Source organism: Entelurus aequoreus, linkage group LG12, assembly GCF_033978785.1.
Source record: "Entelurus aequoreus isolate RoL-2023_Sb linkage group LG12, RoL_Eaeq_v1.1, whole genome shotgun sequence".
NCBI lineage: Eukaryota > Metazoa > Chordata > Actinopteri > Syngnathiformes > Syngnathidae > Entelurus > Entelurus aequoreus.
Window position 1 is genome coordinate 22,136,431 of NC_084742.1, and position 22,796 is coordinate 22,159,226.

General features: G+C 37.8%; 1 protein-coding gene across 13 annotated transcripts in view; it reads left to right on the forward strand.

The window, feature by feature from the left end:
* The window catches only part of elavl2 (ELAV like neuron-specific RNA binding protein 2), a 161,317-nt gene that overhangs the window by 77,597 nt on the left and 60,924 nt on the right, over positions 1-22,796 (forward strand). For all 13 annotated transcript variants that reach the window (XM_062065211.1, XM_062065216.1, XM_062065213.1 and 10 more), the window contains one exon: positions 19,580-19,733. In XM_062065211.1, coding sequence (XP_061921195.1) covers positions 19,580-19,733 — 154 coding nt within the window. The remainder of the gene's footprint in view (positions 1-19,579; positions 19,734-22,796) is intronic.

Consider the following 22,796-nt stretch of genomic DNA (forward strand, 5'->3'; position numbering starts at 1 on the left):
TTGTTGTTTGTGCTGTGGTGCCATTTTTTGGACAAGTTTGCTCACTGCACGTGCTGAAGAAGCAGTAGACTTCCACTGTAAAACACAGAACTCATGCATTTCTGCTTGTCTGACGTTCTCACGGTATTTATTATTTTTTCCTTCTGTTCACTGCTTTTGTTTTACCTCTCTTTTTTAAATGTAGCTGTTATGTGCTTTTTATATTGTGATTATGTACGGGTTGCTACGGGTCTTCATGTTACCATGTTGTTCTCTGTGTGTGTTTGAGGCTAACAGTTAGCACTTGGAGCTGTAAAGTCGTAAATAAAACAGCTCGTTAAGACAACTTTGTTACATCAACACATGACACTCCAGACCATATTGTCTCGTTTTAAAGCAACAAGCTCAACAGCATACAACGCTACTTCTGTACATTTTGAATTGGGGGAGGCAGCACATTTAGTTCCCTATCTACCACCAAAGTATAGATGACATCAAAGACATGTGCAGTAAAATGGTAAATGGGTTATACTTGTATAGCGCTTTTCTACCTTCAAGGTATTTCCTCAGTCACCCATTTACACACACATTCACACACTGATGGTGGGAGCTGCCATGCAAGGCCCTAAAAATGGCCTATCAGGAGCAAGGGTGAAGTGTCTTGCTCCAGGACACAGCAAACTTGACTAGGATGGCGGAACCCTCAGGTTGCTGGCACTGCCACTCTTATCAACCGAGCCACGAAGTCCCCTACATGTAAGGATAATTCTCACCAAAATTTTGGAAGATGTTTTGATGCGCAACAATCCGAATGACAATCGGTATAAACCACATCGGAATTAAATTTTGGTCGAAACGTGTGTGATCGGCTCAAAATATTCCAAATGGCGTGTTTACATTAAGCATTTTATTCCGGTTAGGCTTTTAATCCGATTAAATGTGTCCATGCAGTACTGTACAGTGCGACAAATTTAATCGCAAATGTGCCTAAAAATAGACCGTGCGACTTAAAAAAACAAAAACTGTAGCACATGTGGGGAAAGGAATTTAAACCCTTTCATCGCATTTTGCTCCTAAAAGAAATCCATCCAGATTTGAGTACAAATTAGAGTACATTTTTCGCCTATTTGTATAGCATGTTTGAAATAAATTTAAACCATGAACATGTGGACTGTGATTGACACGGAAGTGTTGATGACTCGCGCTGAGAGCTGTGTGGTCCTGCCCTCCCTCCTGTGCCATGCACAGAGGTAAGCACGGCTGCTTCTCTGAGCTCAAACACGTATGAAACGAGATCATAGTAGAAGGAACTGGTTAGTAAAATAAATAAAAAAATTCTACCACCACTTGACACAGGAGGAGTTCAAGTACCTCGGAGTCTTGTTCACGAGTGAGGGAAGAGTGGATTGCTTCAAAGCAAATTTGTGGATTATATTTTCGCAATTTTTCCCTTTTTTGAGTGGATTAATATTGGCCTGTGGATTAATGGATCACAAGGAAGGTGGTTGATAAAACGTGGTCGTGACTGGCGAGTAAAATGCATTCACTTCAAACTGACACAGCGTGCATGTCTTTAAGGAACGTTTGAGGAGGAAATGTTGTTGTTATAAACTTTTGTGTAGTGTTGGTTCTTTTTTGTCATTATTAAAGCTGATTTTAATGTGTTGCAGTGGCCGCTTAGCTGAATGTGACAGCGTGTCATAATTACGTCGGTCAGCTGGAACAAAAAATACCGATAGCATCGTTAGTCCAGAATCTTCAGTCCTCATGGGCCAACCTAATTAAAAACTGGTACCAAAAAATACTGGTATTCTGTATACATCCCTAGTCATGAACCTCACCAATGGCTTAAAATCTTTTAGCTTATCCGATCCACTTACTTTTGGACACATTGAAGATTCAGCAGCAAACTTGGTCTTCAGGCTCATGTGGTTGAATCTTGAGCATGTTGTTGAGATCAGATTGTACTTTACAGGTTGGCCTGGTGTACACAGGGGTTCTTTGTATACACACCTGGGAATTGGTTCACTGCAATATTTGTCACAGGTGAAGCGTTAATTTGTGATCATCCACCAAAGCCGGTATGAAACTGTTAACAAAATCTAAGTTTTGGATCTTATCACGGTTTTGTGGTCACAGTTTTTGATTTGGTTCGTTGTACAGTTGAGTGTTTTTTATACTACCCCAATAATTCAACATTATCAGTTTGTTTTCATCAATTGTCATGTATTGTTCGTTACATAGCTGTCATCAATTGGTGTTTTGTCCAAGCGTGATACTTGGCAACAATTTGATTCATGTTTCGGGTAAGGTTGTGTGCTGTTGAGACTCTCATCTTAGATTGCAGGTGTTCATCTGTGAGACGACCCTCCTGCGCTGATTTTAAAGATACTATACAGAACATGTCATTGACTATCTAGTATATCACTATATTGATGAACAGATGTGTTATGAGGCAGTCTGTTTTTTGTTTTTTTTGTCCAATCATAAAGATGGACACAACAATGTGGAGTAAATGTGCATTTTAAAAAAATACCCTTTGTTCATTCCAGCTGTTGAGTTATAGTTTCTGACAGTTCTGAGTCATTGAATGTATCCTGACTGGTGATTGAATGAGCGCGGGGAAAACCATGTAAGGAGAGAGGGAAAGTTGGAGCCGCTGAGACAATTGATCGACCTCCTCCTCGTCATCCTTTCAACATCCGGGCAAAAGCTACAAAATGTTCTATCCACCCAAAAACATCACAATTTGTGATGCGTAACTTCAGTCGGGATGTCTGTATACAAGGACAATATCCAAAAGCCTTCCGCAGAATCTGAAATAATTGGCAAGTCTGTCAAAGTCTACAAAGCCACAAAGGCATCTTCTATTTATTTTCTGCTCGCCATGTTCACGATACAAATGCCTCCACAAATTCTGCTTCTCCGCTTCACATGCATTTGTATGACCGGAAGTAAACACACTCCAAACTGAGTAGTAAAACAAAAATAATATGATCCAACGCACTCCAAACAGATTCCGAACCAGTTTGATATTTTATCAATCAATGTTTACTTATATAGCCCTAAATCACGAGTGTCTCAAACGGCTGCACAAGCCACAACAGCTTAGATCCCACATCAGGGCAAGAAAAAACTCAACCCAATTAAGGAGATGACCAAAAACCCAATAGTCACTCTGTCTGAACTACAGTTGTTCCCTCTGTGGAGAGAAGAGACCCTTACAGAAGGACAACCATCTCAGCAGCAATCCACCAATCAGGTCTGTATGGTATAGTGGCCAGACGGAAGCCATTTCTTAGTAAAAAGTTTGCCAAAATGCACTTGAAAGACTTTCAGGCTATGAGAAAGAGTATCTGGTCTGATGAGACAAAAACGGATATGCTTCTTATTATTTAACGGATATGCTTCTTATTATTTAAAAAAACACCAAAAAAAACCTGCTGCATTCTGGCCATGAGACAGTTTTAATCTCGCAAAAAACCTTTGAGCTCTCGCCACACTCTTAGCATTAACTAATTTGATTAGAAAAAGTTTTATTTTGTATTTTCTTGCTTCAGTAATTTGTTTGAGTTTGATTTTTACATATGTATTAAATCCAGACCGTATAGAGTGCCTAGAGAAGGACGAGGGCAACAGACCCAAAGAAAATGAGAGTACCGTATGTTTCGGGCTATAAGTCGCTCCGGAGTATACGTCGCACCGGCCGAAAATGCACAATAAAGAAGGAAAAAAACATACTGTATATACGTCGCACTGGAGTATAAGTCGCATTTTTGGGTGAAATTTATTTGATAAAATCCAAAACCAAGAACAGAAATTTGAAAGGCAATTTAAAATAAATAAAGAATAGTGAACAACAGGCTGAATAAATGTACGCCATATGACGCATAAATAACCAACTGAGAACGTGCCTGGTATGTTAACGCAACACATCATGGCAAGAGTCATTCAAATAACTATAACCTATAGAACATGCTATACGTTTACCAAACAATCTGTCACTCCCGATCGCTAAAGCCGATGAAATCTTCCTCCCCGGTGTTGCCTCTGGTATGTCCTTTCTTTCTGCTGCTCGATTGCCGTTCTCTGCTGCATATTTCACTACGTCCAGCTTGTAATCTGCAGTATATGATTTCCTTTTTGGTGCCATTTTAGTTCAGCCCTTCTCAGTTTTTATAAGTTACCACCAATGTTGATGTGATCCATTTTAATAGCTACGGTTATAGCATATAGCAGTTAGCATCCCATGACCCACAATGCACTTCTGCCATGACCCTCCCCTGCCGAATTCTTATTGGTTGACGTGTGAGTGACAATTGCTAAAATGTGTGTGACGATTGCTGCCATTTGCTTCGTCTCTTACGCGAATGAGATAAATAATATTATTTGATATTTTACGGTAATGTGTTAATAATTTCACAGATAAATCGCTCCGCAGTATATGTCGCACCCACGGCCAAACTATGAAAAAAACTGTGACTTATAATCTGAAAAATATGGTAGTTTTCTAAAGTTTTGTGAGAAAGCACCCTTCATATTTACAGAGCAGCAAACAACCAGAAATGAGGTAAAAGTCGATTTTGGCCACTAACGCCATGTTATATATTTGACTTGCATAAAACATGTTTTATTCAAACACATGGGGGCAACTAAGGACATTAACAAAATTAAACACTGCTCCTCCAACTAATTTTCACATGTGTGTGTGTTTAATTGCTAAATACATTGTCACTCAATTTAGAATATGTAGAATATTGGGGTATTTGTTGAAAATTCGAATATTTAACAAATACTATACAATTTGGAAAAAAAACCAAACATGTATAACTCTTTTCAAATATTATTTTACTCAATAGAGAGCTGTTTTGTGCAGTTTGGTTCTGTATTTATTTCTTGGTTTTAGGTTACGCTCATGTTTTTTTTTTTCACTTAAATGTTTGATATAAGTAAATGCTGTTCCAATGTTAAAAGTTCAATTGTAATGTTTAGAAGAATAAATGTAATTTGAAAAATCCTCGATTACTCGATCACTAAAATAATCGATAGCTGTAGCCCTAGTAGTAACAGTGTCTCCTTGGTTATGGTAATGCATTCTAATACATTATCAACAGCAAATTACATTCTTACCACCTTGTAATGCAAGTGTGTCATCACGTAAATTGCAACTCCATTCTTTTTGGTTCTATTAATGGAATTTAGTTCATAACCTTCCAGATCAAAATCAGAAGTACTTTATTAATCCCAGAGGGGAAATTAAGATTTTATATAGTCCTATAGAAATAGTCCTTTTTTAGCATTGATTCATGTCAGTCGTCATTTGATTACTTTATTAGTCCCAGAGGGGATATTCAGATTTATAGCAATCATTTTGAAAGGTTCTTTAAATTATTCCAAAACATTATATTGTTTTAATTATATTAATTATTTTGTTGTCATTTGCATATAGGCTTCTACAGTTAAAATGAATAATTGACCGTTTGATTTTTGATTTAATGTTAATTTACTCCCTCATATTTTTTTTCAACCCCAAAGTGAGAAAAGTTTGCATTTTTAGAAAGATTTTTAAAATCCTGACTGTCTGAGGCTGTAAATGTGCACAGGCAGAGTTCTGAGGCGCAAGAAGGCAAGTAAAAGAGACTGGAAGCCTGTGTGTTCAGTTCACCTTCTCAAGTGTGCAACCCCTTAGGTAAGCTAAGCATGAATGCTTGCTGAAAAATATGTTCATTTCACATGGACAGATAGCTTTTTCTGTAAATAAAAAAATAAATAAAAAAAGATGAAAATATTTTAAAGATTATAAGCGGTGTTACATGTTGCGGCTCTATACTAGTTTTCTTTCGCTGAAGAAGCGGTGGCAAAATAAATGTCTTTTGATAGTAAATGTTGCAGACCCCTGGTATAGACAATCATGCTTAAGGTGGGGAAAAATGTGTCTAGGTCTTTGTCAACCTGTAAATCCATACTTTTATGGTCGATGTCGCTAAAGGTTTCTAAGTCTCTGACCATTTGAGTACTGTCTCCTTTGAGAACATCCTGACACTTGCAGTATATACCATATACCGTATTTTCCGGACCATAGGACGCACCGGATTATAAGGCGCACTGCCGATCAATGGTCTAGTTTTGATCTTTTATCATATATTAAAGGAGTCGTATTATTATTTTTTCTAAATTGATAACACTTCCTTGTGGTCTACATAACATGTAATGGTGGTTCTTTGGTCAAAATGTTGCATAGATTATGTTTTACAGATTATCTTCAAGCCGCTTTCTGACAGTCGCTTCAGGATGTGCCGTTTTGTGGGCGGTCTTATTTACGTGGCTTCGACAGAGTCTTCTCCCCGTCATCTTTGTTGTAGCGGTGTAGCGTGCAAGGACGGGAGTGGAAGAAGTGTCAAAATATGGAGATAACTGTTTACATGACATTCAGACTTTACTTAAGTCAATAACGGCGCAGCATCTCCTCATCCGGAAACAACCACATTGTAAATGTGTTCCGTGAAAAACCGTCCGACCGGAACTCTAATAACTAAAGTTCCTTGGGTGAATAATGTAAACTCACTTCGCAGTTATGTTTTAGCGCTTTCATGGCAAGTTTACTGAAAGATATAAGTAAGAACTTTACACTACTTTATATTAGAAATGGCAACAGCGGAAGATAGAGAAAAATACGTTTATCAACTACGCCATCGGCGCAGACGCGCGCAATTTTTCAGGACTTACGCAGATCCCAAATACAGATCGGCAGGTACCAGAAAATAAGAAAAGTTGCTTTTGCATAATATTGCGAAACAAAACACCAGATAATGTCTTACCTTATACCAGACCTAGGCATTCTGCGGCCCACGGGCCGCATCCGGCCCTTTGTGCGTCCCTGTCCGGCCCGCGTGAGGCCAATTATAAATTACAAAATAAATTTAAAAAAGTATCTATGTCGAGTGTGCAATACAACGGTGCTGCTTTTGTTTTGAAAATCGTTATTTGTATTACTTCCGTGTGGACGTATGCGTGTGCGTGATTGTGAGTGAATGTGAACAGCTGCAATTACAAAATAAAGTTGAAAAAACATCTATGTCGTGCACGCAATACAACTGTGCTGCTTTTATTTTGAAAAGTATTATTTATGGGCGTGTGTCCGTGTGTAACCTGCGAGTGAAGGTGCACATGCAGCGACAAGTGATGCACGGTTTACACCCGAGACGCTAAAAAGAGAAAAGTTGATGAGGAATGCCGTGTTTTCAACAAGACATGAACTGCAAAGCAACGTCCCCTCTAAGGTGCGTGCCTGCGCAATTGCGCACTGCTCAAGCGTCCGCTGCGCGCAGCAAGTATATGCCGCGCACCAAATCAAATCCCATCTGAATTCTAAACAAAATAAACATATTTATTCTATGGAATTTTGCAAAGCAACTTTGAGTGACAGTGACAATAAGCGGCCCTAACGGTGTTCGTCAACACCGTTCAATTGAACACCGTTCAATTATTTGAATGAATGAAATGAATGAATGAATGAATGAATGAAATAAGTTTATTTCGGTCATATGATCAACCATTAACCATTTTGTGTGACAGTACAGTACAAATTATACATATATAACAATCATACACATTTACACACAAAAAGAAAAGAAAAGAAAAAAGCATGACCGAAAAAGGAATAGGCTGAAGCCAAGGCTTATATTTGCCTATCCTATACCTTCACTGAAAATAAGATTACCTGGAACATCAACATTAAAAAGAAAAAAAAAAATCAATGGGATGAAAGTAATCGTTGCTATATTTTATAATTTTCAATTATTTCACCTTTCAATGTTTTCTTAAACCTTAACAAAGAAGTACATGTCTTCAACTCATCACTGAGCTTGTTCCACCATTTAACTCCTAAAACTGAAATACATTTGTATTTTGTATTTGTTCTTGCTTTACATATTTCGAAAACCAATATCCCCCGTAAATTATAGTTTACTCCTCTGAATTGAAATAACCTAAGAATACAAGCTGGAAGGCTGTTGTTCTTTACTCGAAACATAATTTCCATTGTTTTTAAAAACACAATATCTGAAAATTTTAACACATTAGAACTTATAAATAATGGATTGGTATGTTCATAGTAGCACGCTTTGTGTATTATTCTAATGACCCTTTTTTGAAGTTTAATTATTGGGTCTACGTTTGTTTTATAAACATTTCCCCAAACTTCAACACAATATGTTAAATATGGAAAAATAAAAGAATAATATAACATATGCAAACATTTCTTATTCAGCATGTGTTTTACTTTATAAAGAATAGCAATGGATTTGGATATTTTTCCCTTTATATATTCAATATGCGGTTTCCAACATAATTTATGATCAATTATTATTCCCAAGAATTTAGTTTCATATACTCTATCAATTTCCACTTGATTTAATTTTAATTTTGCTTCACAGTTTGTCCTTGCACCACTAAACACCATAAACTTAGTTTTCTTATCATTTAATGATAACTTATTAATATCAAACCATTTTTTTAGCTGAATCAACTCAACCTCTATTATCCTCAACACTTCCTTCAAGTCTTCTCCTGAACAATATACATTTGTATCATCTGCAAACATAATAAATTTCAATTTATTAGACACTGAACAAATATCATTTAAATATAGTATAAATAACTTAGGTCCCAATACCGAGCCTTGTGGCACCCCACAAGTTACTCTTCTTGGCTGTGATTTAGTCTTATTAATTTCCACATATTGAGATCTATTGCTTAAATAACTACTTAACCACTGTTGTGAAACACCTCTTATGCCATAGTTTTCCAATTTTTGCAGAAGTAAGGAATGATCGATTGTGTCAAAAGCTTTACATAAGTCAATAAATACTCCAACGGTGTGTTGTTTCTTTTCTATTGCTGTAGCTACGTTTTCTACAAAGTCCATCACTGCTAGGGATGTAGATCGATTACTCCTGAACCCATACTGATGATCATTCAGTAGCTCATGTTTGTCAATGAACTGATCAAGTCTATTTACAAATAATTTCTCAAGAATTTTTGCAAATTGAGGTAGTAGAGACACAGGTCTATAATTTGAGACCATGTGTTTATCACCATTTTTATAAATTGGAATAACTTTAGCAATTTTCATTTTGTCAGGAAAAGTTCCAGTTGATAAAGATTTATTACATATATAAGTAAACGGCTTCAGGACACAATCCACCACTTCTTTAACAAGTGACATATCCACGTTGTTACCATCGACAGATTTTTTGTTTTTAAACTTTCTGACCACTTCTAACACATCACTTTCACAAACTCCGCCAAGAAACATTGAATTTTTAATGTCAGATACACGCTTGAACTTTTTCTCATCATTCATATTAAAATTTATATTTTTTGCCAAATTTGGGCCAACATTCACAAAAAACTTATTGAATTCCTCAGCTATTTCTTCTATATTTTCAATAATTGAGTTGTCATCTTTTACCAGATAAGCTGTAAAATCCTTTTTGCTAGATTTTTTAATCATAGTATTAAGCACATTCCAGGTTTCAATGATATTATTTTTATGTTTATGCAGCAATTGTTCATAATAGTTTTTTTGTTGCAGCCTCATGATACATGTCAATCTGTTTTTATACTTTTTATATTTGTCCTCATTTTCTATTGTTCGATGCTTAATAAATTCCTTGTAAAGCCTTTTTTTTTTTTTTACAGGCTTTTACTAAACCCCCTGTTATCCATGGTTTCTCCCTCTTTTTAGTATTTTGCTTATATTCTCTCAATGGACAATGATGGTCATAAAGTGTCAGAAATATATCCAGGAATGTATCGTATGCTTCATTAGTGTCCTCCACAAAAACATTTTGCCAATCCTGATTTAAAAGATCAGCCTTGAATGCCTTAACTGCTTCTGGTGATTTTATTCTAACAAAGTTATTTATTTGTCTTTTTGTTTGTAAGTTTGTCTCCTTGTTCATTTGCATCACTGTAAAGACAGGCAAGTGATCACTTACATCAGTCACTAAGAGTCCACTTTTTCTATTCCCATCAAATACATTTATAAAAATATTGTCAATCAGTGTTAAGCTGTCCTTTGTTATTCTGCTAGGTTTTACAATTAGTGGAAAGAAACTCAAGCTGAACATAAGATTAACAAAATCAGTGGTTTTCATGTGATCATTAAATTTCATCAAATCAATGTTGAAGTCACCACAAATCAAGATCACCTTATCATTATGTCTTTCATATAACTCAAACATTTTCTTATTAAATTGATCAATGCATGATCCTGGAGTTCTATAAATACAACTAATTAATATGTTTTTGGATCTTTCAACACTGATTTCAATAGTTACACATTCCATCAGATTGTCAATAGCAGTTGTCATGTCAGCAATCAGCCTACATTTGAGAGAGGACATCACAAACAATACAACACCCCCTCCCCTTTTGTTCATCCTGTTTTGCCAAAACATTTCATATCCCTCTAATCCATCCAGTAATTCCTTACTATCACTCAACCAAGTTTCTGAAATTGCTATTATGGTAAACCTTTGCTGTATTTGTTTAAGATACTCTTTAATTTTGGAAAAGTTACTGTAAAGACTCCTGCTGTTGAAATGAATCACAGAAAAGCCTTCCATTTTAACATTTGAATTAAACTGTTCATCAGTATAATACTCACAGTCCACATTAGAGTCCTGATAGAAGTGAATATCTGGGTCAATGTTATTTTCTAACTCATAGCATTTATGATCATGATAGTCAAAAGACTTGAATTTTGTGCAGCTCATTTGTTCTTCCATCATGTTGCTTGTCCACACTGTTTCTCTGCACACAGTACACAATAAACAAGGAACATTTCCCCACTATTCCACTTGTTTATCATCATCATCTTTTTCATTGATATTGTTCAAGTTCCTTCAAGTCTCTGACCACTAATACCCTTACTTGTTCTGGTGGACCATTCAATCTAATCATTACTTTACAGTTCCTTGTCCATGTGTCCTGGATTCGCTTTCCCTTTTTCAATATCCTGGCTTGTCTTGCAATTTCTGCGTTTCTCTTTGTGAGATGCTCATTTACATATACTCCTGTGCCTTTCAAATTTTTTCCCAGTTTAAGCATTTCAATTTTATGTTTTCTACTCACAAAACGGATGATGATGTTGGATCTGTTGTTTTGTTTCAGTGGAATGGTGTGGCATGCAGCTATACTAGAACTGCATACAGGAATTCCTTTGTTATTGAAGAATTTGATGACTTGCTGCTCAAGTGTGTGCAGTTCACCTCTTGGTGCACCTTCTCCCTCCTTGTCACCTGCTGTGATCCTTGCATAGGAGCGGTGGCTTGTCTCAAGCCCAGAAATCACCAGGTCATCCATCCTCGAGTACTGCTCTAGATCGTCCACTCTTCTTTCAAGTTCTTCAATCTTCTTGTCTTTGTCTTTGATAATTGCCTTCAGCTGCTTAATTTCATCAATTAAGTCCAGAAGGCCCGTTTGCTGTTTTGCTACTTTACTCAGTTCCTCTGACATGAAATTCAGAGACTTTTTCACCTCTTCCATTTCTTCTGCTAATTTCTTAGTCGCCATTGTTTAGTGAGGAAAAGTACTTTTAGAATCCAGTTGATCTTTCAAAATACTTTCTGATTCCAGGCAATCCAGTATTGATGGCGTGTCAATGCATTGGAGCACATGTCATCAAAAAGTCTCCAACAAGTCCAAAATCACAAAAATGATCCGGCAGTTTGATGTTTATCTTCCTTATAAACATGAAGATGTTGCTCTGCTGGATGGATGTGAACTTATTTTCAAGCTTTTTCATGAACTGTTGGAGCTGTGTCACCCAGTGCATCATTATTGTAACGTCTATCGAGATGCTTCGAGGACAGGAATTATATCGATCACTTTATTGAGCAAAACTGTTTATATTCGGACATAACCACACCAAAAACATGAGTAAAACAATTCTATCTCGAAAAACTAGTCATTTTCTGCCGTACAAACCAGGCCAAAACCAACTTGTCATCTGTCACCAACACGCATAGCACTAAACCACTGGTGCGTTTATGGCCACACAAAAAGTCGGACAACTCAAACACCACACAAAGTTACTAAAAATAATATTGAGCAAAATTTAATTGAAATATTGTCGATGTGGCCCTCCAGCAGTGATCGGGTAGCTCATGCGGCCCCCGGTAAAAATTAATTGCCCACCCCTGCCTTATACACACACCATAATAATACTCGTATGTTTAATGCGCCGACAATTCTTGAAGCGGTGCGGCTTCATAGCTTACCAAAGTCGTACTAAAACATTTTGATAGATTTTTGAGCGCCGTGTGTAATGTTCTATATTTTCAATGGAGCATTTAAAATGTTGGTGGTGTTTACTTGAGACATATTGCCATCATAGTGGCAATGTACACTAATCTCTTATGTTTGACTGCCATCTACTGGTTACACTTATCATTACACCATGTACCAAATAAAATAGCTTTGAGGTGGGTAAGCTCAACCAAACTTATTCCTTACATTAGGCGCACCGGGTTATAAGGCGCACTGTCGAGTTTTGAGAGAAAAAAAGGATTTTAAGTGCGCCTTATAGTCCGGAAAATACGGTACTTTAAAATATAGACTTGTTTCAGCTTGTGTATCTTTTATTTATATGCTTGTCGGTCTAAAGGCTGACAATGTCGAGTAGAGGCAATTAGCAGGTGTTAAGTCATCACCTTGTGTCGATGGTAGTTTCATTAATATGCGAGGGTTAGCGGGATAGAAACTACCGATCGTATCCTTTGTCCAGAATCTTAATGTTTGTTCGGTACTGACCCAATTAGGAGCCAGTATTAAAAAAATACTGGATCTCTGTATATGTCCCTAGTTGGGTTGTACAGTATACCTGTACTAGTATAGTATTGTGGTACTAATGAATCAAAAACGGTACTATACTCTGTTTCAAAAGTACCGGTTCCCCATTTTTTTTCTACGGGAATGACGGCGTGTTGTCACATCATGTTATTGCTGGTTTTACGAGCAGAGGAGCATGTTCGACAGCGCACAATCACGGAGTACTTACAAGCAGACAAGGGGTGTAGACAAAAAAGGGAGAACGGACGCATTTTGGCCTAAAAACTAAAGATAAAGGTGAAGCTATAACACTGAAACGCCCTCAGGAAGAGTTGCTTCAAGACAGGCTAGCTAGCTAGCAGCTAACATCCATCCGCATTCGGCAGTGTTTTAGCTACTTCTAAATCATTAATCCTTGCCTCCATGGTTACAAATAAAGTACGTTTCTTACAAGTATCATCCCTGCAGGAAGAGGAATAGCTAAACATGCTTCACTACACACCGTAGGAGGAGCTCACCGCCGTCACCACTAACAAAAGATAGTGCTCCTGAATGTAAAAAAAATGACATGGTGGATCTACACTTAACATCCACTGTAATGATACAGAGTACAATAGCGTATCTAGTCGATAGTACTATGATTACATCAATATTTTTAATCGTCACAAAATCTTTTGTAACGACTTGGTTGCATGTTTATGCGTAGGTCGTTCTACCAAGATGCAGACGGAAAACTCCGGACGAAGCGTGCAGGTAGGAAATGATTTATTTCTCATAAATCCTGCAGGAAAAACAAAAGTGTGCCGATAGCACCGGTGGCAAAGCTAAGAAAAAGCCTAGCGTGGAAGCTAGCATACAAACAGGATTCAAAACTATAGCCATCGTTAACCGTTGCGTGATGCAAACAAGGAAGCCAGACTTAATGCGGAAACAAACGGGAATAAATAGCTTTCTGATAAGTGCCCAGGAGCAGGTGAGAGACCCGAACACTAATCAGAGGCAGGTGAAACTAATCTGCAGTCATGGCAACTGAAACACAAACCCAGGGGTGCAAAAAACAGAACTGAGGTAGTCAAAACTAACAGAACAAAACATGATCCATGCAACAGATGATGACATATTTTTTCCTTTATTAAAATTCATATAATGTTTATAAACTCAGGAAATACATATGTCCCTGGACACATGAGAACTTTGAATATGACCAATGTATGACCCTGTAACGACTTGGAATCGGATCGATACCTAAATTTGTGGTATCATCCAAAACTAATGTAAAGCATCCAAACAGAAGAATAAGTGATTATTACATTTTAACAGAAGTGTAGATAGAACATGTTGAAACGGAATATAACCAGATATTGACAGTAAATGAAGAAGTGGATTAATAATCCATTTTTACAGCTTGTCCTTTATAATGTTGACAAAATAATAGAATGGGAAATTACACAATATGTTACTGCAAATGTCAGCAGACAAATTAGGAGCCTTTGTTTGCTTACTTACTAAAAGACAACTTGTCTAGTATATTCACTATTTTATTTGAGGCCAAAATTGTTCTTCGATTGCAATAAGAAACATATGTTTAATTTACCGTAAGATTTTTTGTTAAAATAAAGCCATTATGCTATTTTTTGTGGTCCCCTTTATTTAGAAAGGTAACAAATACATTTTGGTACAGGTACCAAAATATTGGTATCGGGACAACCGTAGTCTCTGGGCTGAAGAACAGCATTTATAGTTTTCAACTCGTAGCCTCCGTTCCCCATCTCTACTGAACAATGACAGCACACTACTTAAAGGCCTACTGAAATTAATTTTTTTTTATTTAAACGGGGATAGCAGATCCATTCTATGTGTCATACTTGATCATTTCGCGATATTGCCATATTTTTGCTGAAAGGATTTAGTATAGAACAACGACAATAAAGTTCGCAACTTTTGGTCTCTGATAAAAAAAAGCCTTGCCCCTACCGGAAGTAGCGTGACGTAGTCAGTTGTTCGCTTCCTCATATTTTCCTATTGTTTTCAACGCAGCTAGAGCGATTCGGACCGAGAAAGCGACGATTACCCTTATTAATTTGAGCGAGGATGAAAGATTTGTGGATGAGGAACGTTAGAGTGACGGACTAGAATGCAGTGCAAAACATATCTTTTTTCGCTCTGACCGTAACTTAGGTACAAGCTGGCTCATTGGATTCCACACTCTCTCCTTTTTCTATTGTGGATCACGGATTTGTATTTCAAACCACCTCGGATACTATATCCTCTTGAAAATGAGTCGAGAACGCGAAATGGACATTCACAGTGACTTTTATCTCCACGACAATACATCGGCGAAGCTCTTTAGCTACTGAGCTAACGTTATAGCATCTGGCTCAAATGCAGATAGAAACAAAATAAATAAATCCCTGACTGGAAGGATAGACAGAAGATCAACAATACTATTAAACCATGTAAATGTAACTACACGGTTAATAATTCTCAGCCTGGCAAAGCTTAACAATGCTGTTGCTAACGACGCTAAAGCTAACGTAGCAACTTAGCAACCGGACCTCAAAGAGCTATGATAAAACATTAGCGCTCCACCTACGCCAGCTAGCCCTCATCTGCTCATCAACACCCGTGCTCACCTGCGTTCCAGCGATCGACGGCGCGACGAAGGACTTCACCTGATTACAGATGCGGTTGGCGGCTAGCGTTGGCTAGCGCGTCTGCTATCCAAGTAAGTCCTCCTTGTTGTGTTGCTACAGCCAGCCGCTAATACACCGATCCCACCTACAACTTTCTTCTTTGCAGTCTCCATTGTTCATTAAACAAATTGCAAAAGATTCACCAACACAGATGTCCAGAATACTGTGGAATTTTGAGATGAAAACAGAGCTTTTTGTATTGGCTTCAATGGGCTACCGATACTCCTGTTTCGCTGGCTACGTCACGCGCATACGTCATCATCCAAAGGCGTTTTCAACCGGAAGTTTAGCGGGAAATTTAAAATTGCACTTTATAAGTTAACCCGGTCGTATTGGCATGTGTTGCAATGTTAAGATTTCATCATTGATATATAAACTATCAGACTGCGTGGTCGGTAGTAGTGGGTTTCAGTAGGCCTTTAAGTTTTATGCATTTGTACTTCTCCAGGAAGGCTACGTGTTCCCACACAGAAGACCTCAACAACAGAAGAGGGTTATCAAATTTTGACTTTTCCTTAGCAGTATTGATAGCCATTACTACTGCCAGTCTGAGGCTGCACTGCACAATTTTTTTACTGAGTAGATGTGTGAACAGTGTGTCGCAATAATTTAATTAAGTTTAGACTCCCAAAGTTAGCTTTTTCCTCCACCAATAACAACAGTACTACTTATACTACTACTATGTCTCACGGCTAGCCTGGGGATCTTAAAGGATAATAAACACATTGGGCTTTTCTTTTTGCACTCAAAGAACAATTTACAATTTGCCATATTACATATCGTCTGCCATAGTCAAGGATTAGATTACAATATAATAAAAAGCTTTATTGATATATTAAATGCTATTTATGGTTGCTACTCCTGGTCCGTGCTTTAAAAAAATACAATGATTAGTAAGTACTAAAAACAAAACTACGGATAAATGTACCCAGATACACCATGTACCAGGTAAAACACACATCTGTTAAAGATAAAACACATTAGTTGACATTAGATGGGCAATTTTAACTCCGCTAATATTTGGCATCCAGCCAAGCAGTTGTGTGCGCGCCTACGTATCTACATGTGCACAACAGAGGAGCTGGTTAACTTACGAGAGTAGCGTACAGTATGTGTGCTTGCGAGAATGGCAACGTGTTGGCTGAGTGACATCAGTGAGTGAGTGCACGAGTAAAGAGAGAGAAAGGGAGCGCGTGCACTACGCAGTAGAAAAATTAATGGGTCTGGTTGTGTCATGCAAAACTAATAATAAAGCAACCAGATTGTCACAAATCAGCGGCCTCAAATTCTGACCGGAAAGCAGAGCTTAGCAGACCCATTGCCAGATAAAGTGAAGGGTGTTACCCCAGACGAAAACATCCGCCCTGGAAGGAACGTCTGCCCTGTGCTCCTTGATTAGCCGAACAGCAGGACAGTTGTAACTACATTATTACCTGTCACTCTGTATAACTCTTTGTGCAGATCTGCATGCTTATTATTTAAGTGTTTACCTAAGTTTGAAGCAAAGGTGGTAGTACTAATCGCCACATTTGGCGAGGCGTGTTTTAAAGCAAAACTTGAAGCGCAGCGCTTCCTTGTTTAAAGTGCCACCTTTTGTTAGTTTTGAAGCCCAAATATCTCCATATTGCGGGTCACCACCCTCTTTACTAACCAGTAGAAGTGTCGTTTTTTGCCATTCTTCCTCTCAAAGATGTTATTGCTTGTATGCCCTGTGTGTGTGTTTTGACACACTCAATATCATGCGCCTCGGCTCTGTACTTTTCAAAGGCTGTATAGTACTGATTTCAATTTATTAGTGTTGTGGTACTTTATTAGTACCAGTACACCGTACAACCCTACTATGAACATAGTAAAACAATCACTTGCTCTCACTGGGATGCTGAGGGATGGATATCTTCCCGTTTAGATAAAGAATTAATTATAGTCCTCCTGCAGGAAAAAAAATTAAAATAAAATTGGCCGCAAGCTAGCGTTTTTTTGTGTCTTTTTCACCATAAGTTGAAAGTCAAAGTTGACCAACTTCTCAGTTTATGTGCACATCCTCCTACTATCCAGGTGAGAGGCATGATTTATAATCTGGAAGTGACTTTCACCAACTCAGAGGCCATTTAGCGACTCAGTCTGTCAAGACGGTTACCTCGCTGCCAAAAAATAGTTCCTTAACGTTAGCGTCTATAATAACAATATTGCTACTACATGGTTAATATTCAGGTCATGAGACGTAAATGGAGTATTGTTGGCAGTTTTTGGAAGTAGTTTTTTTTTTTAGGGCATTATGAGCGCCTTAGACTACTTCCAATAGCTGCATTGTTAGCAGTCTTGTTTGCCGTATTTTACAAATTAGACTGCATAAAAAAAGAACAACATATGTGTTCTTGTCTTACATAAGGTTTGTGAATGATAGGCAAAATTCCAAAAAAAAGTGCAGTTTGTACTTTACCAGTAAGTACTATATTATCATTACATACTTGTGTAATTGAATTTAAACACAGTAAACATGTGTGGGTTTCATTAGTCATTGATAAGTAAATAGCAATAAATAGCAGTAGACATGAAGTGTTCTCTTTTCTTTTTTTATTCATATGTATATTTTAATGCCTCTTTTGATCACCTTAACAAAAAGCAAATGTAATTTTGAAGACATATTAAAACATTACCAACAAGACATAGTTGTTAAAAGTTATAGTTATCAGTTAGATCCGAGAGCATCTCTTAATGACATCTGGTAAGTAACACTGGCTCCAAGACTCTTGTCTGCATATCAACACTAAACAAACAGTCTGTATGTTTTTCTCTCGGCAGTCAGCGAATGGTGAACAATCATCTGTGCTAGTCAATGGAGAGAGATTAGATGTGGTAGAACAATTTAAATATCTTGGTGTATTTTTTGATTCCAAATTAAATTTCAAGCAGCATGTTAAGAAAATTTAACATATAATTAAGTTTAATATGTCCAATTTTAAACACATTAGACCTTCTCTCACTACAGAGTGTGAAAAAAGGCAAAGGCAAATATGCATGCCATGATATTCAGCCACATAAACTACTGCTGTACAACTTGGTCCCATACCTCAGAGAATATCCTGAAGCCACTAAAGTCTGTCATCAAGAGAACACTAAAAATTCTAGACAAAAGCCTCTAAAGTATCATTATTGTAACATTTTAAATAAGTATTTTGGATTTAGATAATTATCAGATATTCATGGATGCTTGCCTCATCTTTATAGTTCTAAATAAACTTGCTCCCCCTCCCTTGATAGATTTTAATAATAAAAAAGATAGCAGTCAAGTAATTACCAGAGCAGTGACCAAAGGGGACTGCAACGTACAAAGTCGCAGGACTAAATTTGGCCAAATTGTGGGGTCTATCAGAGGCATACAGTCATGGAACAGGCTGCCAGCCTGTGTCAGAAACTGTGACCTATTTAACATTTAAAACTGCACTGTAACAGTGGTTGAAAACTAATCAGACATGCACGCACAATTAGATTATTCACTTGTTTTTTTTGTTTTATTTTTTGTGTCCATGGTCTGTGCTTATGGTATGCTTGTAATGTGTAATGTCTTGTGATTTATGTATTATTTTGTATCATGACCTGTTGAATGTTTACTGTATTAACCTGCCTTAGGACAACGGATGAAAATCAGCTATTGTGCTAACTCCGGCATATTCACATTGCTGCTCTATGTTGATGACTATGCATTGTCCTAATTCAAATAAATAAATAGTAGCTCCATGTAGCAGTATTTTCCGTAACTCACAATCCCACATAGCTAAACGCGCTAACCTGACCAAAATAAACCCCTCACGTTCACAGTGTATGGCCGACAATAGAATTAGGGAGAGCATGTAAAATGAGACTTCATATACTGTACTTGTGTGAAAATTGAAGAAACCTTATTTATGAAATCACTCATTTAGTGCATGGAAATGTACTGTGTGGCAACTCGGTATGTCGCTGGACCGTACAGTAACATCTGATTATGAATACATTTACTGTCTTACCATGCATCTATCAAATACGCGTTTATTGTGATGAAAGTCAAATGCGCTGTTCTCTCTTCACAGGTTTCCTACGCGCGTCCAAGCTCTGCTTCCATCCGTGATGCAAATTTGTATGTCAGCGGCTTGCCAAAGACCATGACTCAAAAAGAACTGGAACAGCTTTTTGCTCAGTATGGCCGCATCATAACCTCACGCATCCTCGTGGACCAGGTGACCGGTGAGTCAGATCCTGCAACTGTGACTTTTTCTAGCATTATTTTATATTATACAGTATACTATAAAAAGAAAGGAGGTGGGGGGAGTTGTCTTTGGCCCTTCGACAGAGGGATAAACAAATATGCATCGGGGTATTAGAGCACGATAGTAAAATGCAATTTTCCGCCCGAGGTGTTTACAAATATGCATGCGGGATGGATAGAATATGAAAAGAATAATGGAGGACTGGGGAGTGCTTCATGATGTCTGCAGCAAGTCTCCTTTTGCAGAAAGAAATGAAAAGCCTTGAAAGATTTCCCAGCTGTCGCGTGAAAAACTGAATCTTTCGTCAAGGTCCCTACCCTACTCCCTGCTGACAGTCCCACACTTTTTAAAAAGTTTGGGAAACAAAAATAAAAAATGATGAAGCCATAATATCACTTATTTTAAAAATGATTTCGGTCATGGATACATCTCCTTCACAACGGGCGCATGCACGTTTGTACGAGTGTAATAGAAGCCAGGAGACTGCCTATGATTTTAGCACTGCTGTAGTACGCTGGTCTCTCACACTGGGTTCGAGCCCCACTCGGAACAGTAGAAAAAAACAACAAAGCCGAGAGAGAGAGAGTACACTATTGCTAGACGAAGCAGAGCTGTTTGTGATTGACAGCTATAAACACCAATCATTGCATTCTGCTGTCAAAATCAGGGGCCCCTAATAGGGTAGGGGCCCCTTGGCTTCAGCACTGGTAAGCCCATGCATTAAGGCGGCCTTGGTTCTCGCCTGTGGAAATCATTCTATTTCCTAAAGTAGTCCATCATGAAGGAGAAAGGGTTTTTAAAACAAACAAGAAACCAGAGGTGGGGACTCGAATCACCTGACTTTGGACTCGACGTGACAATATAATCAAAGATCTGCAACTTGACTTGAACTTTGACATCACTTACTCGGGGCAAAATGCTTTAGAAGATTAACCAAAAACTAATCGTATACATTATTATTACTGAATTGCTTGACAACACCAATAAACAATGATCAAATGGTATTCATTGATGTCCAACAAATATGTTACTGACCGATACACAAGTAGTTGGTCCACTTCAAGGATGTTGAAGCCATAAAAGCTGGGGTACTTAATTTATATTCCATCCATCCATTTTCTACCGCTTATTCCCTTCGGGGTCGCGAGGGGCGCTGGAGCCTATCTCAGCTGCATTCGGGCGGAAGGCGGTGTACACCCTGGACAAGTCGCTACCTCATCACAGGGCTTTAACAAAAAAAGAAAATCATACTAGCATCATACAGTATATCGTAACAGTAATCATTTCTGAAAAAATCGTATGTCTGTGTGCTGTCTGTGCCTTGTAAATAATATTTTAGTAAATCAATCAATCAATCAAAGTTAACTCATATAGCCCTTAATCACAAATGTCTCAAAGGGCTGCACAAGCCACAACATCCTCTGCTCAGATCCCACATCAGGGCAAGAAAAAACTCAACCCAATGGGAACAACAAGAAACCTTGGAAGGGACCGCAGATGTGGGGATCCCCCCTGGGTGACCGGTGCAATGGATGCCGAGTGGATACGGTTAATAATGTTGGTTGCAAAGCTGAAACTTAAAGGAATTGACGGAAGGGCACGGAGGTGGAGCCTGTAGCTTAATTTGACTCAACACGGGGAACCTCACCTGGCCCGGACACAGAAAGTATTGACAGATTGATAGCTCTTTAATAAATGGCAGATAAAACCCCGGAAGACAAAATAGTTTGTCTTTGTGGCGGTCAAACCCTCCAGATCCAACAACAGGATTTAGAGAAAGGAGGGGTGAGCAGAGCCCATGTTGGATGATGCAATATATACTAAAGCGTGTGCACGATGCAAACTTGTTTTTAGTAAAGCATGGCTGCTGAACACCCACCTCGAAAGATCGCAATACCCGCACGTGCTGTTACAGCATATACTACTAAAAAACAGAGTGAAATCAGAGGAAGAACACAAATACGCTGTATGTCTAAAAAAAACAAGAGCCAACACTCGAATCTTGAGTTGTTTATTCCAGATAATGCATTTAGATGAACAATCTTATTTACAGATTGTAGACCAGCTAGATTATAACATAATTGTTCATGTCCCAAGACATAACGAAAACACGGGAGGACAATAAAGCATTACAATCTCAAAAACAGAATCAGAATCAGTCAAAGTGACAACATGACTGGGAATTTTTAAGAAACTATTTGAGATGCTTATTAAAATTGTAAAAAGTAGGACACTCTCAAATATTACTGGTAGGTCTGTTGCAGAAATGACTTCCTTCGATTGACAAAACTGTTTGTCCAAAGGTTGTTTTTCTGTAGGGGATGTTAATGTCTCTTCTGGAGGAGGCTCGGGTGTCAAAACCTTTGTCATTCCTCAGTTTTTTTTTTTTTTTTTTTGTTTTTTTTTTGTTGTTTTTTTTTATAATGTCCTGCCCAGCTTCTCGGGCAAATCATATAGCAGATGTAGATGCCCATATCGGCTGTTCAGATTTACTTTACAAAAGAGAAGTGTAGGATTCTTCTCTTGTTGCCTTACTTGTATTTTGACTTTATTAAATGTATTTATATTATCATTTGGTGCAGCCGGGCCGGAGCAGGAGGGGATAGAAAGAGAGAAAAAGGAAGACAGAGGGGGGAATTGTGGGGACAAGAGGGGGATTAGACAGAGAGACAAAAACAACAACAGCAAACACAACAACAACAACAACAGAGCAACATCAGCAAATACGACATGTACAAATATGATGGTAAAAGTAATAGCAAATAAGCAGTTAGCGAAAATTAAAAAAAAAAAAAAATACAGAAATGACAATGAGCATTATTACACTAAAAATGGAGCAATATGAATACCAATAGAAATAGTGCTATTGATAATAAACAATACCAGTACTTTACCTTTATTATCAACAATACAATTGTTCAAATGCAACAATACATATACGTAATGATAACTTGAGATACGAAAGAATGCAGAAAAATGGAGGGGAAGAAAGAGAAGCAACCTTAACCTTGTAGATTGTTATAGTAACAATAGGTTAAGC